We start from the raw sequence: 17,058 nt of genomic DNA, 5'->3' as shown, positions 1-17,058 counted from the left end.
TTTAAACCCAAACCTAAAGTCATGGCCTAACCCTAACCCAAATCAATGTAACACTGGGTACCCTGACCCATCTCTAGTCAGGCTATGGAGTTAAAAACAGTCTGGTTTTTTAAGCTTATCTTTGCTATCAGCTTTCAAGGAAGCTAATAGCTAGAGCAGAGAGTGTAAATAGGTTCTATTCTAGGATCAGCCACTGGTTTGCTATATGTCCATGGACAAGTCACCTGTTAACCGCCCCATGTTTCAAGTAATTGCAGTAACGGGGCCCAATCCAATGCCCATTAAAGTCAATGAAAAGACTCCCATTGACTCATGTGGATTTTGGATCAGACCCATCAGACTTATCTAGTTCAGTATTTGTAAAGCACTTTGATATCTCCAGATGAAAGGTGCTATAAGTATAAAGTATTATTTAATGTGAATTGTTAAGCCCCTTTTGTAATTTTAGAATATATTCTTACATTTCTAAGTGTCACAGCCTTGAATAGTCATACAATACAGAGACAAAACAAATATTTACTTTCTGCTTTACTTGCTGTTTTTGCAGGACCGTGTTAGACCTTTGACATTACTGATCTCTATCTTTATAATTGAATTTCCTTTATTTTATTATTAATATACATTTAGGGGTTAGGTATTTTCAAGAAAATAACTATAATACATTTCTTTGTTTTATAACCCTTTAATTCCATTAAATTGACAATCCAAGCCACTCCAGACCATTACTCATTTGTAATTAGGAAGTTTAAAAATGGCTAGCATTTATTGGATCAGCTAAACCAATGCTATAAAATAGGGTGTAGAGAAATGATAAGCTTAAATATAACAAAAGGTCAAGAGTTGCCCAGAGAGGAATTAAGGTATCATTAATGCTTCCATTTTTAGGTATTTCTGAAAATGTTAATCAAAACATTTCACAATAGAGACAACAACAAAGGCTTAGAGGATTTCTCCATGAAATTAATGAAATCATAATTAGAAAACAGTGTGGATGAAAGTTTCATCACAGTGAATGGGAACTTCCTCAATTAAGTCTAATTAACACTAATAGCAGATGTATACATCAAACCTATATTACCCTAATGAGAATATACTCTGTTGAAGTGAAGTAATCCAGGAGACAAATTCATCATTAAAACAGTGGATTATTGTCTGGTCTAATTTATAAATTATGGCCTATAATTTTATAATTTATACTCTACTTGTAATTCCAATAGAGTGGTCCTCGAGTTTGATACGTTTTCATTAGCAATACAATACAGTTAATACAACATTAGATAATTTAATACAATATAGCTATTTATTTTGGTTTCTCTTGATATTATCAGTTTATAATCATGAATATGGGGTCTTTAAGTAAAGAAATATATTTTAATGCTGAAATGACATGCTATTTAAATATACGTATTAAATTTATGTTTTAAAAGGTTAGCCAGAAATGTTTGGGGAGAAAAAATCATTCCATCAACCAAATGAATTTGTGAATAAGGCTGCAATGACAGAGAGATATTATCAAACAGATGTCTCCACATAAATCCACACAAGCAATTCTGTTCTCCAATCAGAAAAGAGAAGAGCTGCTTAGACTGATTTATATGATGACATCTGTTTAAATGGCAAATGTTGGTGTACCCTGCACTTGCTCATTTTATTTTTTTGATAGTTATGTCTTCCACATTCTGTCTACAATGTTTGCTCTTGAAAAGGAATATGCAGTAATCTTGTAAGATAAATTGTATTTTTTTTCCCCAGCTGGTATTATTGTATTTAAAAGTCCTAAACTATGAGATCTAGTCCGGATGGTTTATAGATTCATCATACTAAAATGTTCACACACCTGAGGAATTTCCGATTAGTATATTTGAAAGCAGTTTTGGTAAATTCAGAATAGCTTTTTAACTAGTGCCCTTGTTTATATAGCTGACACTGGAACACCTTGCCTGCCCTCTCAGGAATATAACCAGGAAAATCTAGTCTAAAAAGCTGGTGATATCAGTCACAAAGTCAACATATCATTTTGCTTAGTTTTATATTGCTTTTGATTGAGTTGCCATTAGAACATAATGCAGTGAAATCATAGCAAAATATTTGTATTGGTGTGGTGTTGTATCTATTATGTTTACCATTCTGATCATAAACACAATTGGTCCTGATTACCATTTACACTAAGGGCACTTTACTCCATTCTTAAAATACATTTAGGGCCCTTTTATGCTGTCAGAGCTGTGTAACATAATCTTATGTAAATATGGATCAGTCCCTACTGGGTTTACTGTAGGCACTTGTGAAAACAGAATGTTGTAACATCTGGATCTTTACAGTGAAGATGCAGTAGCAATAGAAAGCAAAACTGATCTGCTTTAACCAACTTCTAGTGGGTTGTTGTTTTTTTAAACTCTTAAGTTAAGCGTTCCAGTGCAATATCCATTTGGAATTACCAACTGAATGGAATTTCAGCTTTGAAATACTGTCTTTTACTTATATGTACAAATATTTCTGAACATTTCACCATAAAATTTCCATGCTCTCAGGATCAGTTGTGCCCTTTAATACATGTGCGACTCAAAGGCAGTTATGCCTATATCTGAAGGTATAACGGCTTGAGAATCAATTTGGTTTTTTTATTGACAGGAATTTTGTTCAACTGAATCCCCTGTTTTGCAACAATACACTGGTAAGGTATACAATGACACATAGCCACCGTACATTGCAAATCATTCACCATGCAGATTTTAAGTAAAAAAAATATATATTTAAAAGAGCCCTTCCTTAGAGCCATCTTTTTGATTATAAATACTTTTGTCAGTTTTCCTCCTTTCTGACAGAGGGTCTGTGAATGAGCCTCTACTTTTGCAGACACAAAATTGCACCTGTCACTAATTGCTGGTGAAAACACTTATATTTGGATAGCTAATTACTATATTGCTCCCTTCAAGAAGGTAGTTACACATCTGGAGATTAGCATTTGTGCCTTCCACCAATTGTAGGTGCAGAAGTAATATTGCACCTGCAAAAATCGAGAAAGCTTTTAAATATCAGATCATGGATGTCTTTAAAATGTTAGGAATGAAATTGTGCAGTAGCAGCAGCAGACTTTAAATTTTAGCAGTTAACATTAAATGGACCTTTAAGTTTCAAAGGAGAGTCAAGTATTTATTCTTTTGAAATAACTTTCCTATTTTCCTTTAGGTAAAGGAGATTTAATTGGAGCAAACCTCTCAATTAAGGACCAAGTTATTAAAACAAACGCAGATGTTAAAGCTCTAACCTACTGTGACCTCCAATGCATTATCCTCAAAGGACTCTTTGAAGTGCTCGATCTTTACCCGGAGTATGCTCACAAATTTGTGGAAGACATTCAGCATGATCTCACATACAATCTGCGAGAAGGCCATGAAAGTGATGTAAGTACGTTAAGCTATCTGCAGTGTCCATTAGCTTTAAAGATGATTCTCGTACTTAGGTGGTTTAGATTATCGCAGTAAAATAAGGCTTTATTGTTCATTTTAAAATGACTACTCATTATGCTTGACATGATAATTCAGTCGTTAACCACATGAATTATTGATTGGGTAATCCCAACATGACCTCTTTTTTCTCACTTGTCTATGTGAAAACATTATTTATGAATGATTTCTTTTGAGTGGATTTTGTCCTCCTGTGCTTATATTTAACAACTATTTGCTATCATATAAAATATGTACCCAAAGATGTACTAGAGTTAAAGCTCCTATAGATCCTGAAATGCCAGGTTAATGAATATTAACTTCGTAGCTCACTGAATTCTCCATTTCACATTAAAAATTTTCAATGCTACCTGGGCTTGAAATGAGCTCTTATATGAACAACTGTTTTTCAAAGCAGTACAGATAAATATATTTTGCTGTTTAATCCAGGACTTCATAGGTATGTGACTGTGCAGAAAATCAGTATGTTGTACAACCTGTGCTTGCAAGGAAGAAGCCCTGAATAGGATATTGCTAAGGACCACAAAATGGATTGACCAAAACACTTTATAGTTTGCCACACAATTTCAGTTATACTAACAGTTTAATAATTAAAACATTTGGAGACAACTCTCCTTTTGTGATTCAACATATAAATGTATAAAATCTCCTAGGTAAGGGGAAGTGTTTAACTGAGTCTAAGTAACCACAAGACCAAGTATACTAGTTAGAAAATAGTGATGGACAACGTTCAAGAGGTTCAAAGGTTTGGTTCACATAAGCTTTGATAAGTTTAGGTGTTTATCTGAATTTCTCTGATTTTGTGAAGCTTCACAGTGACTCCATGGAATGAAGCCTTGGATAACCTAAAGCACGTGATCTGGATCTTAGTCCAAACGTTTCCATAGCTATCTGCATGAACTATACTCTGTGAGCAAACAGACTCATCCACCCAATCCCATAGCAGCTCTCAGGCATGTGGACTGTGGCCAGCTACTGCATAGTACAGGGGAAGAAGGGGATGTGGCCTACTGCTCAACTATTTCATGGGGCCAGGAACCAATGGATGCACAGTGCATGGACCCAAACAGCATCATGTCGTCATCCTGCCCATATCCACTGCCGCATGTTCCTGCACAGAAAGTCACTGTGGAGCTCAGTTCTGCAGCATGTTAGCCTGTGCACAGCATAGCCTGCATTAAGACAGCTTTATGCCCTAAAGCAAGGGAGATGGACCAGGGTGTCTCTCTGTCAGTGCTGACTGTCAATGTTGTATTTTGGTTATATTTAAACTTAATATCTCGGCATGCCCTAAATCTTATGTGTCCTAGAATGCATTGTGCTCTCCCATCCCTGCAGCAGCTGGGAAGCCCCAGAACTCATTGGGACTAAGATAGCAACTGAGCCAGCATATATGGCCAAACCTTTGCTGCAAACGGTAGAAGAATGTTAGCTAAATGAAGCCAAGAGGCCTCTCGGAGGTTGGGGAGGAGTTTGAGATACCATCTCAATCTAGAAAAGGGAATTGGTTCACTTCAAGATTGTGGCTGAAATTTGGGCTTTCCTCTTCTGTCTTGTACAGGTTCACACATCCCTATGTAAAAAATGTTTCACACTTTTCATTATACTGGCAAGTTTGTAAATTATCATACATATTGTATCCATATAAACCTATTAAATCCCTATAAAATTAGGCACAATCCCTTTCTCTTTTGAGGTGATAGGGTGGTAGACAGGCTCTTCTCCCCATCCCCGTCCCCACCTGGCCCCCACTGAAAGCCAGCACACCCTCTCACCCCCTTCTGGGTGATGTTTCCCTCAGTATACTCAGAGGGAGTGTCCAAGAGCAGTGCTTATAGGAATGATATCACAGCCTCAACCAATTGGTGTTTTCTATGCTACAATGTCATTGCAAGAGTAATGCTTTTGATTATGGGATTCAAAGCATTGTAGAATGTATCAAGAAGATTTTTTTTCCTGTCTTCCTGAATAAATAGTCTTTTCCAAGCAGGTTTAAAATTTAATGATACCTCTAGAACTTTATGGGAAATTTTAGTTTTGTGGGATTTTCTCCTCCTTAGTTTAGAGGATCATTTATTTATTTGAACCGGTCACTTTTTTTTTTTGTTACCTTATACTTTTCTCTTTCTCTCTCTCTTCCCCTACATTTTACATGACAGAAAATTTGGTACTCATGAAAACTGAGTGTGAATTTGAGGCTCATGAAAGTGGATCAGTAGCAGTAAGAGCCAGGCATACTGCAGGCAAGAGTAGCCTGACTTTTCCCATGATGACTTGCCAGTGTATCTCAATCCTGACAGACAACATATGCACCATTCACGAAGCACACCTGGAGAAAACTCCACCAATTCTCTCAGATGACTGAACTTACTTTTACTTATAACTAGAATTGGGTGAATTTTTTTTTTTTTTAGCATAGTAAATTTGCCATAAATGTATTTTTCAGGGCACTGAAACTATTTGGGAATTTGGGTTAAATTTGGCAAAGACTTTCAACTGGGAAAAAATCAGGATGGGGTTTTTTTCCCCCAACATTTTCAGAATAAACCGTTTTGACACATCCTTTCAAAATGACATTTTGCAAATGAAATGTCAATTTGAAACAACATTTGTTTAGAAAATGTCCATTCGAAACAACTTTTGAAATGTTTCGTTCACTCGAACAAAAACTTTTTTTTTTGCCATTTTGACAAGGAAAAACCAAAACAAATTCAGTTCCTGTTTGCAAGGAACCAGGTTTTTTTTTTTTCTGGTTTGGCCACTGAAAAATCTATTCGTTATTCTGCTCTATTCTTAATTAGTTTGATCCCCTAAGGAATTAGACCTGTGGGGACATCTTTCAGTCTGTATCAGGAAGCCAGGTGGGATGGATCCCAAGAGGAGGAGATGGGTGGTGATGGTCGGGGACTCTCTCCTAAGGGGGATGGAGTCATCCATCTGCCGTCCAGACTGAGAAACTCGAGAAGTGTGCTGCTTTCCTGAAGCCAGAATTCAGGATGTGACGGAGTGTCTGCCGAGACTGATCAAGCTCTCGGACCGCTACCCCTTCCTACTTCTCCATGTGGGCACCAATGATACTGCCAAGAATAAACTTGAGTGGGTCACTGCAGACTACGTGGCTCTAGGAAGAAGGATAAAGGAGTTTGAGGCACAAATCGTGTTCTCGTCCATCCTCCCTGTTGAAGGAAAAGGCCCAGATAGGGACCCTCGAATTGTGGAGGTAAATGCGTGGTTGCGCAGGTGGTGTTGGAGAGAGGGCTTTGGAGTCTTCGACCAGGTGATGGTATTCCAGGAAGAAGATTGCTAGGAAGAGATGGGATCCACCTAATGAAGAGAGGGAAGAGCATCTTCGCAGGCAGGCTTGCTAACCTAGTGAGGAGGGCTTTAAACTAGGCTCGCCGGGGAATGGAAACCTAAGCCCAGAGGTAAGTGGGATACCGGGAGGAAACACGAGGAGGGTTCAACAGGGGAGGCCTCCTGATTCATACTGAGAAAGTAGGACAATCGGCTAGCTATCTTAGGTGCCTGTACACGAACGCAGGAACAAGCAGAAAGAATTGGAAGTCCTGGCACAGTCAAGGAACTATGCTGTGATTAGGTATCAGAGGGGTAGCTGTGTTAGTCTGGATCTGTAAAAAGCAACAAAGAGTCCTGTGGCACCTTAAAGACTAACAGATGTATTGGAGCTTAAGCTTTCGTGTGTCTGACGAAGTGGGCATTCACCCACGAAAGCTTATGCTCCAATACATCTGTTAGTCTTTAAGATGCCACAGGACTCTTTGTTGCTTTTATGATGTGATTGGAATAACAGAGACTTGGTGGAGTAACTCACATGACTGGAGCACTGTCATGGATGGATATAAACTGTTCAGGAAGGACAGGCAGGGGAGAAAAGGTGGAGGAGTTGCACTGTATGTAAGAGAGCAGTATGATTGCTCAGAGCTCCAGTCTGAAACTGGAGAAAAGCCTGTTGAGAGTCTTTGGGTTAAGTTTAGAGGCAAGAGCAACAAGGGTGGTGTCGTGGTGGGCATCTGCTATAGACCACCAGATTAGGAGGATGAGATAGATGAGGCTTTCTTCAGACAACTAACAGAAGTTTCCAGGTTACAGGCCCTGGTTCTCATGGGGGACTTCAATCACCCTGACATCTGCTGGAAGAGCAATACAGCAGTGCACGGACAATGCAGGAAATTTTTGGAGTGTGTTGGGGTCAACTTCCTGGTACAAGTGCTAGAGGAACCAACTAGGGGCCATGCCCCTCTTGACCTACTGCTCAAAAACAGGGAATTATTGGTAGGGGAAGTAGAAGTGGGTGGCAACCTAGGCAGCAGTGACCATGAGATGGACGAGTTCAGGATCGTGACAAAAGGAAGAAAGGAGAGCAGCAGAATAAGGATCCTGGTCTTCAGAAAAGCAGACTTTGACTCCCTCAGGGAATTGATGGGCAGGATCCGCTGGGAGGCTAATATGAGGGGGAAAGCAGTCCAGGAGAGCTGGCTCTATTTTAAAGAAGCCTTATTGAGGGCGCAGGAACAAACAATCCCGATGTGCAGAAAGAATAGCAAATATGACAGGTGACCAGCTTGGCTTAACAGAGAAATTTTCTGTGAACTTAAACACAAAAAGGAAGCTTACAAGAAGTGGAAATTTGGACAGATGACTAGGGAGAAGTATACAAATATTGCTTGAGCATGCAGGGGTGTGTAATCAGGAAGGCCAAAGCACAATTGGAGTTGCAGCTAGCAAGGGATGTGAAGGGTAACAAGAAGGGTTTCTACAGGTATGTTAGCAACAAGAAGAAGGTCAGGGAAAGTGTGGGACCCTTCCTTAATGGGGGAGGCAACTTAGTGACAGATGATGTAGAAAAAGCTGAAGTACTCAATGCTTTTTTGCCTCTGTCTTCACAGACAAGGTCAGTTCCCACACTGCTGCACTGGGCAGCACATTATGGGGAGGAGGTGAGCAGCCCTCAGTGGTGAAAGAACAGGTTAAGGACTATTTAGAAAAGCTGGACATACACAAATCCATGGGGCCAGATGCGCTGCATCTGAGGGTGCTGAGGGCGTTGGCTGATGTGATTGCAGCGCCATTGGCCATTATCTTTGAAAACTCATGGCGATTGGGGGAGGTCCCGGACGATTGGAAAAAGGCAAATATAGTGCCCGTCTTTAAAAAAGGGAAGAAGTAGAATCCGGGGAACTATAGACCGGTCAGCCTCACCTCAGTCCCAGGAAAAATCATGGAGCAGGTCTTCAAGGAATCCATTTTGAAGCATTTGGAGGAGAGGAAGGTGATCAGGAACAGTCAACATGGATTCACCAAGGGCAAGTCATGCCTGACCAACCTGATTGCCTTCTATGATGAGATAACTGGCTCTGTGGATATGGGGAAAGTGGTGCACGTTATATACTTTGACTTTAGCAAAGCTTTTGCTACAGTCTCCCACAGTATCCTTGCCAGCAAATTAGAGAAGTATGGATTAGATGAATGGACTATTAGGTGGATAGAAAGCTGGCTAGATCATCGGGCTCAATGGGTAGTGAATAATGGCTTGATGTCTAGTTGGCAGCTGGTATCAAGTGGAGTGCCCCAGGGGCCAGTTTTGTTCAACATCTTCATTAATGATCTGGATGATGGGATGGATTGCACCCTCAAGTTCACGGCTGACACTAAGCTGGGGGGAGAGGTAGATATGCTGGAGGGTAGGGATAGGGTCCAGAGTGACCTAGACAAATTGGAGGATGGGCCTAAAGAAATCGATGAGGTTCAACAAGGACAAGTGCAAAGTCCTGCACTTAGGACAGAAAAATCCCATGCACTGTTACAGGCTGGGGACCGACTAGCTAAGCGGTAGTTCTGCAAAAAAGGACCTGCGGATTACAGTGAACAAGAAGCTGGATAGGAGTCAACAGTGTGCCCTTGTTGCCAAGAAAGCTAACGGCATATTGGGCTGTATTAGTAGGAGCGTTGCCAGCAGATGGAGGGAAGTGATTATTCGCCTCTATTCAGCACTGGTCAGGCCACATCTGGAGTACTGCGTCCAGTTTTGGGCCCCCCACTACAGAAAGGATGTGGACAAATTGGAGAGAGTCCAGCAGAGGGAAAATGATGAGGGGGCTGAGGCACATGACTTATGAGGAGAGGCTGAGGGAACTGGGCTTATTTAGTCTGCAGAAGAGTGAGGGAGGATTTGATAGCAGCCTTCAACTACCTGAAGGGGGGGGGGGGGGTTTCCAAAGATGGAGCTAGACTGTTCTCAGTGGTGGCAGATGACAGAACAAGGAGCAATGGTCTCAAGTTGTAGTGGGGCAGGTCTAGGTTGGTTATTAGGAAAAATTATTTCACTAGGAGGGTGGTGAAGCACTGGAATGGGTTAGCTAGGGAGGTGGTGGAATCTCCATCCTTAGAGGTTTTTAAGGCCCGGCTTGACAAAGCCCTTACTGGGATTATTTTGTTGGGGTTGGTCCTGCTTTGAGCAAGGGGTTGGACTAGATGATCTCCTGAGGTCTCTTCCAACCCTAATCTTCTATGATTCTATGGATCTGGAGAAAGTCCTAGTCAGATGCTCTTCAGTGAGGCAGAGAGAACGTAGCATTATGGTAATTCTTTTTATTTAGAATTAGAAGAAAGTGACTCTCCTTGTCATGTAACAGTGATAAAAAATTTTGAGACAAAGCAGCACCAGTATGATCCTATAAATGATTCAGACTGCAAGGAGATATTTTAATTATGCTTAAGTTTTGTGTAGTGCAGTAGGTACCATGGAAAACTTCTTACCCTCTGACTGTGCACAATATGTTAATCTAAAGGGAGTCCTCTAAATTTGGATCCACATCTCCTGCAATAGAAAGCTTGTGCATTAAACCAGTACCTTGGAGACTACAGGATGTAGATATTTTTGGATGTAACTATGAGCTGTGATAATCAATAAGGAGTGCTGCCAGAAAACTTTTAAAATTAGCCAGGAGTAATTCCCAAGAAATGTTCCCTTATCAGAAACTAATTTGCTTTAAAAAAAAAAAAAAAAAAAAGGTTTGATAGACTGTAAATATTTAGATAAGCAGTGTCAAACCAATTGCAGTCTTGAATCTCATGTGGAAATTGATAAGAATGGGCAAAATATTTTGCAACACTGAAGATAAATCAGTAATCACTCTGACTTTATAATAATTCTGTGCTTTCAGCAAATTACACTAGAGTAAATAAGCTTTCCAGGGTTACTTTTACCCATCCAATGTTGCTCTTGCTGTCCATCTGTTTTTCTTGCATCCAATATCAGATGTAGCAAGAGAGAGCAGTTGAGAACTCTGGAGCAATCTCAGTGCACATAGAAGAAAATTTGGTTTCAAAGAATGCCTTTAATACTCAGGGCTGAATGATGTTCTCACAGAAAATCTGAGGCTAGGGAGTACCAGCAAATTGTCCAAATGACCAGTCAGACTTTTAGCTGGCTCGATTTAGGTACCATACCTCCCATCTCGCTAGTGGGATACATAAGGGCAAGCCCTTGCCCTTGTACGCAGCCCCATTGACTTCAGTGGGATTCCACAAAGGTATAAGCAGTTTGCAGGGTTGTGGTCCAAGTGAGGAGTTTGCATGAGCCTGCCTCTACGATGGAATGGACTAGACCAGGGGTCGGCAACCTTTCAGAAGTGGTGTGCCAAGTCTTCATTTATTCACTCTAATTTAAGGTTTTGCGTGCCAGTAATACATTTTAACGTTTTTAGAAGGTCTCTTTCTGTAAATCTATAATATATAACTAAACTCTTGTTGTATGTAAAGTAAATAAGGTTTTTAAAATGTTTAAGAAGCTTCATTTAAAATTAAATTAAAATGCAGAGCCCCTGGACCGGTGGCCAGGACCCGGGCAGTGAGAGTGCCACTGAAAATCAGCTCGCGTGCCGCCTTCGGCACATGTGCCATAGATTGCCTACCCCTGGACTAGACTACCAAGTAGTGAGTATCTATTAGAGAAGACCAATAAACAGGAAAGATAAATTTGTCCTGTTCATGGTATTCTGTAGACTGAGTTTTCCATGTTAGGTTTGTTTGGCCATTCTCATCTCAGTGCTGTATTTTTATCCTGTGTAAAACTTCTATATAATTTTAACTGTATTCTTTATCATTCCAAATTTCCCAAGTGCTGCTTTTGACCTTGGCAAAGAGGGGTGTATGTGTATGTGCTTTTGTTTATAAGTTTTTATCATTACAAATAGGCCAAATCCAATCTTCACTTTTACATGTGAAGCCCTTTGGTGTGATTGCTGAAACTAAGGGCTGAATTTGGTCTGGTAACTGGAGAGCTGTTTTAATGCATCTCATAACTATTTTATTGTTAATGAAGCTTAACTGGCCTGGCTTATCACATAATTCCATATATCTACATACAACTGAAATCATGAACTAAGGGAATTATTTATTTATTCCTTAACCTAGTGAAGAGGGCTTTAAACTAGGTTCACCGGGGGAAGGAGACCAAAGCCCTGAGGTAAGTGGGGAAATGGGATACCGGGAGGAAGCACGAGCAGGAGAGCGCAAGAGGGGAGGACTCCTGTCTCATACTGAGAAAGCGGGACAATCAGCGAATTATCTTAAGTGCCTATACACAAATGCAAGAAGCCTGGGAAACAAGCAGGGAGAACTGGAAGTCCTGGCACAGTCAAGGAACTATGATGTGATTGGAATAACAGAGACTTGGTGGGATAACTCACATGACTGGAGTACTGTCATGGATGGATATAAACTGTTCGGGAAGGACAGGCAGGGCAGAAAAGGTGGGGGAGTTGCATTGTATGTAAGAGAGGAGTATGACTGCTCAGAGCTCTGGTATGAAACTGCAGAAAAACCTGAGAGTCTCTGGATAAAGTTTAGAAGTGTGAGCAACAAGGGTGATGTCGTGGTGGGAGTCTGCTATAGACCACCAGACCAGGGGGATGAGGTGGACGAGGCTTTCTTCAGGCAACTAACAGAAGTTACTAGATCACAGGCCCTGGTTCTCATGGGAGACTCTAATCACCCTGATATCTGCTGGGAGAGCAATACAGCGGTGCACAGACAATCCAGGAAGTTTTTGGAAAGTGTAGGGGACAATTTCCTGGTGCAAGTGCTGGAGGAACCAGCTAGGGGCAGAGCTCTTCTAGACCTGCTGCTCACAAACCGGGAAGAATTAGTAGGGGAAGCAAAAGTGGATGGGAACCTGGGCGGCAGTGACCATGAGATGGTCGAGTTCAGGATCCTGACACAAGGAAGAAAGGAGAGCAGCAGAATACGGACCCTGGACTTCAGAAAAGCAGACTTTGACTCCCTCAGGGAATTGATGGGCAGGATCCGCTGGGAGGCTAATATGAGGGGGAAAGCAGTCCAGGAGAGCTGGCTCTATTTTAAAGAATCCTTATTGAGGTTGCAGGAAAAAACCATCCCGATGTGTAGAAAGAATAGTAAATATGGCAGGCGACCAGCTTGGCTTAACAGTGAAATCCTTGCTGATCTTAAACGCAAAATAGAAGCTTACAAGAAGTGCAAGACTGGACAAATGACCAGGGAGGAGTATAAAAATATTGCTCAGGCATGCAGGAGTGAAATCAGGAAGGCCAAATCACACTTGGAGTTGCAGCTAGCAAGAGATGTTAAGAGTAACAAGAAGGGTTTCTTCAGGTATGTTAGCAACAAGAAGAAAGTCAAGGAAAGTGTGGGCCCCTTACTGAATGAGGGAGGCAACCTAGTGACAGGGGATGTGGAAAAAGCTAATGTACTCAATGTTTTTTTTTGCCTCTGTCTTCACGAACAAGGTCAGCTCCCAGACTGCTGCACTGGGCAGCACAGCATGGGGAGGAGGTGACCAGCCCTCTTTGGAGAAAGAAGTGGTTCGGGACTATTTAGAAAAACTGGACGAGCACAAGTCCATGGGGCCGGATGCGCTGCATCCGAGGGTGCTAAAGGAGTTGGCGGATGTGATTGCAGAGCCATTGGCCATTATCTTTGAAAACTCATGGCGATCGGGGGAGGTCCCGGATGACTGGAAAAAGGCTAATGTAGTGCCCATCTTTAAAAAAGGGAAGAAGGAGGATCCGGGGAACTACAGGCCAGTCAGCCTCACCTCAGTCCCTGGAAAAATCATGGAGCAGGTCCTCAAGGAATCAATTCTTAAGCACTTAGAGGAGAGGAAAGTGATCAGGAACAGTCAGCATGGATTCACCAAGGGCAAGTCATGCCTGACTAACCTAATTGCCTTCTATGAGGAGATAACTGGGTCTGTGGATGAGGAGAAAGCAGTGGATGTGTTATTCCTTGACTTTAGCAAAGCTTTCGATACGGTCTCCCACAGTATTCTTGCCAGCAAGTTAAAGAAGTATGGGCTGGATGAATGGACCATAAGGTGGATAGAAAGCTGGCTAGATCGTCGGGCTCAACGGGTAGTGATCAACGGCTCCATGTCTAGTTGGCAGCCGGTTTCAAGCGGAGTGCCCCAAGGGTCGGTCCTGGGGCCGGTTTTGTTCAATATCTTCATTAATGATCTGGAGGATGGCGTGGACTGGACTCTCAGCAAGTTTGCAGGTGACACTAAATTGGGAGGAGTGGTAGATACGCTGGAGGGTAGGGATAAGATACAGAGGGACCTAGACAAATTAGAGGATTGGGCCAAAAGAAACCTGATGAGGTTCAACAAGGACAAGTGCAGAGTCCTGCACTTAGGACGGAAGAATCCCATTCACTGTTACAGACTAGGGACCGAATGGCTAGGCAGCAGTTCTGCAGAAAAGGACCTAGGGGTTATAGTGGATGAGAAGCTGGATATGAGTCGACAATGTGCCCTTGTTGCCTAGAAGGCTAATGGCATATTGGGCTGTATAAGTAGGGGCATTGCCAGCAGATCGAGAGACGTGATCATTCCCCTCTATTCGACATTGGTGAGGCCTCATCTGGAGTACTGTGTCCAGTTTTGGGCCCCACACTACAAGAAGGATGTGGAAAAATTGGAAAGAGTCCAGCAGAGGGCAACAAAAATGATTAGGAGGCTGGAAAACATGACTTATGAGGAGAGGCTGAGGGAACTGGGATTGTTAAGTCTGCAGAAGAGAAGAATGAGGGGGGATTTGATAGCTGCTTTCAACTACCTGAAAGGGGGTTCCAAAGAGGATGGATCTAGACTGTTCTCAGTGATACCTGATGACAGAACAAGGAGTAATGTTCTCAAGTTGCAGTGGGGGAGGTTTAGGTTGGATATTAGAAAAAAACGTTTTCACTAGGAGGGTGGTGAAGCACTGGAATGGGTTACCTAGGGAGGTGGTGGAATCTCCTTCCTTAGCGGTTTTTAAGGTCAGGCTTGACAAAGCCCTGGCTGGGATGATTTAGTTGGGAATTGGTCCTGCTTTGAGCAGGGGGTTGGACTAGATGACCTCCTGAGGTCCCTTCCAACCCTGATATTCTATGATTCTATGCTTCTATGAAAACCTGCCCTATTAAATTTGGTTAAAAATGACTTTAGGCAAGATTTCCAAAAGGGACTGGTGATTTTGCGTGCCTTGGTTTTTACCTGAGACACTTTAAGTAGGTCTAATTTTCAGAGGATGGGTGATTGGCACTTTCAGAAAATCAGGCCGTTTTAAAGTCACTCTAGCCGGATAACCAAAAATTGGAGGCACTCAACAGCCCTAGTCTATTATGAAAATCTTGGTCTTTTTACCTGTCAGAACTATCCTCCATGTATTATAATATATGTGGCAGACAGTTTTATGGACAAAAAACTCTTAATCCATGACAGAGATTTTCATGATTTTAGGATATTTAGAATGGGGAACAATAAAGCTAAGCCCCCACCCCCCTCCTGTACCTTCACAGAACCACATGAAAATATAATCAAGAAAAGAGGATGGCTAAGATAAAAACAAAAAATAATCTGAAAACCAAGTGTACCAACCAGCATGAAATAAAATTTAGCTAAGAAATTTCTACAACACCCTTTTCCCTCAAGGAGCTGGTGCTAATGACCAAGAGATTATTTCCTTCTACGGAAGATAAAAGAGCAGTCATTGAGGAAGCAGCAGCGGATTATCTCTGAGAAATGAAAGATGTATAATAGGATTTCCCAGGCTATCAAGTAGAAACTGCAGCCTTCCCATTATAGAAGGGCTGAAAACGTAGCTTGAACAATCCAGGAAGAAAATCCAAAGAAACTCCTAAATACAAGAAATAGAAACCACAATGCTATCTCAGCCTCTAAGGAGAGAAGAGAGAAATGGAGAGCTATGGAAATGGGGAGATAAAGGCCTCAATGGGTTCTGCCGATATTGCTAGAAACAGCAATCCTCAAGTGGCTTGTGATGTTATCAGAACCCAGCGTGTCCTAGCAGGGTTATTGTGTTGTGTTCTTGTATTCTTGGCAAAGCAAGATTTTAACTAAAAAAGTGTCTTTACAAAAATGGTATATATTCTGCCCCTCTGTTTTCTTTGCTAGATTAGTAGATATTTGCTAGTAAAAGAGAAACTTGTAAATGTTTTTAAGCATATTTAATCATTTTAAGGCAGCTAGGAACTCATTGGTTAGAGGGAATTGTGACATTAGATATAAATCAGGCCATCAGTCACTTCAGTTAATTTGATTTTAGCTATGAAATAATTTGTTACTTGACAGAGATTTTCTGTGTCTTTTATGTACTGTCCATAGACTTTATATAGAGTGGAATACTATCCAAGTCAGATACTTTGCCATTTCTCAAGCTTTAATGAAGTCCCAAAGGAAAATAAGAACCTGTTTGGAAAGCATGTGTTCTCTGTCTTTGATTCAGCCGGGCATTATCAATATGTGTCACATTGTGAAGGGAAAGATGGCTTGCTTGAGGACTTAGAAATCTATCTTTGCAGACAGGATATTTAATTAGTATGAATCCATACTTGTGTAGCACTAAAAATAGCATCCTGTCTTTCATGGAGAGCTTTTTCCTCAAGATTGGCAGAGTATACTATTTAAAACAAAAATTCTGGGTCTGTGAAAGAGAGGGAGGGATTGGGGCTGTACAGTGCTACCACAATATACATGATACACAATGTAGATTCAGAACAGAAAAGCAGTAGATTCCTTCTCTGTCAGGAGCATCACATCTCAGTGTAGTAAAGTTAGTGTTTGCCAGTGGCATCAAGAAACCAGAATCTGAGAAGGAGTAAAACAGGGGATTTATGCAGAAAAGAAAAATAAATATAAGATGTGCACAGCCAGTGCTCTTAGAAAGAACGCCTAATTCTCTGGTTTTTGAGAAACTGGTATCTTATTTGTAGGGCGTGTTAACCTTTAAAGGTTAGTTTTCCCACATTATCAAGTTCCGGTGGTATTCTTTTGTCATTAACTTCAACCTCCTGAAAATTTAAAAGCTCTTTCAGAATTGACAGTGGTGGACAGGTGGGCAGGCAGTCATTTTATTTATCATGTAACCAAACATGTTGGTCAAATTATTGTTCTTTAAAAATCAGTATGGCAAAGGATCTGCTTTACACTAGTGTTGTGTTCTTCCAACACAATTATCCACCGTAGTAGTTGAAGATTGTGCAGCTCTTCCCACTGTCTGATATTTCAGTTTCACTTAATAGGCTAGAATGA

The 17,058-nt window shown here is 41.2% G+C and overlaps 1 protein-coding gene across 1 annotated transcript in view; it reads left to right on the top strand.

Moving 5' to 3' along the window:
* Nucleotides 1–17,058, top strand: part of KCNH8 (potassium voltage-gated channel subfamily H member 8) — a 378,517-nt gene that overhangs the window by 316,961 nt on the left and 44,498 nt on the right. The window contains exon 11 of the mRNA XM_065398842.1: nucleotides 3,190–3,404. Within this exon, the coding sequence (XP_065254914.1) occupies nucleotides 3,190–3,404 (215 nt within the window). The remainder of the gene's footprint in view (nucleotides 1–3,189; nucleotides 3,405–17,058) is intronic.

The sequence above is a fragment of the Emys orbicularis genome, chromosome 2, assembly GCF_028017835.1.
Source record: "Emys orbicularis isolate rEmyOrb1 chromosome 2, rEmyOrb1.hap1, whole genome shotgun sequence".
In the NCBI taxonomy this organism is placed as follows: domain Eukaryota; kingdom Metazoa; phylum Chordata; order Testudines; family Emydidae; genus Emys; species Emys orbicularis.
Note: the sequence above shows the minus strand (reverse complement) of the source record. Positions and strands in the feature narration are given on the sequence as shown.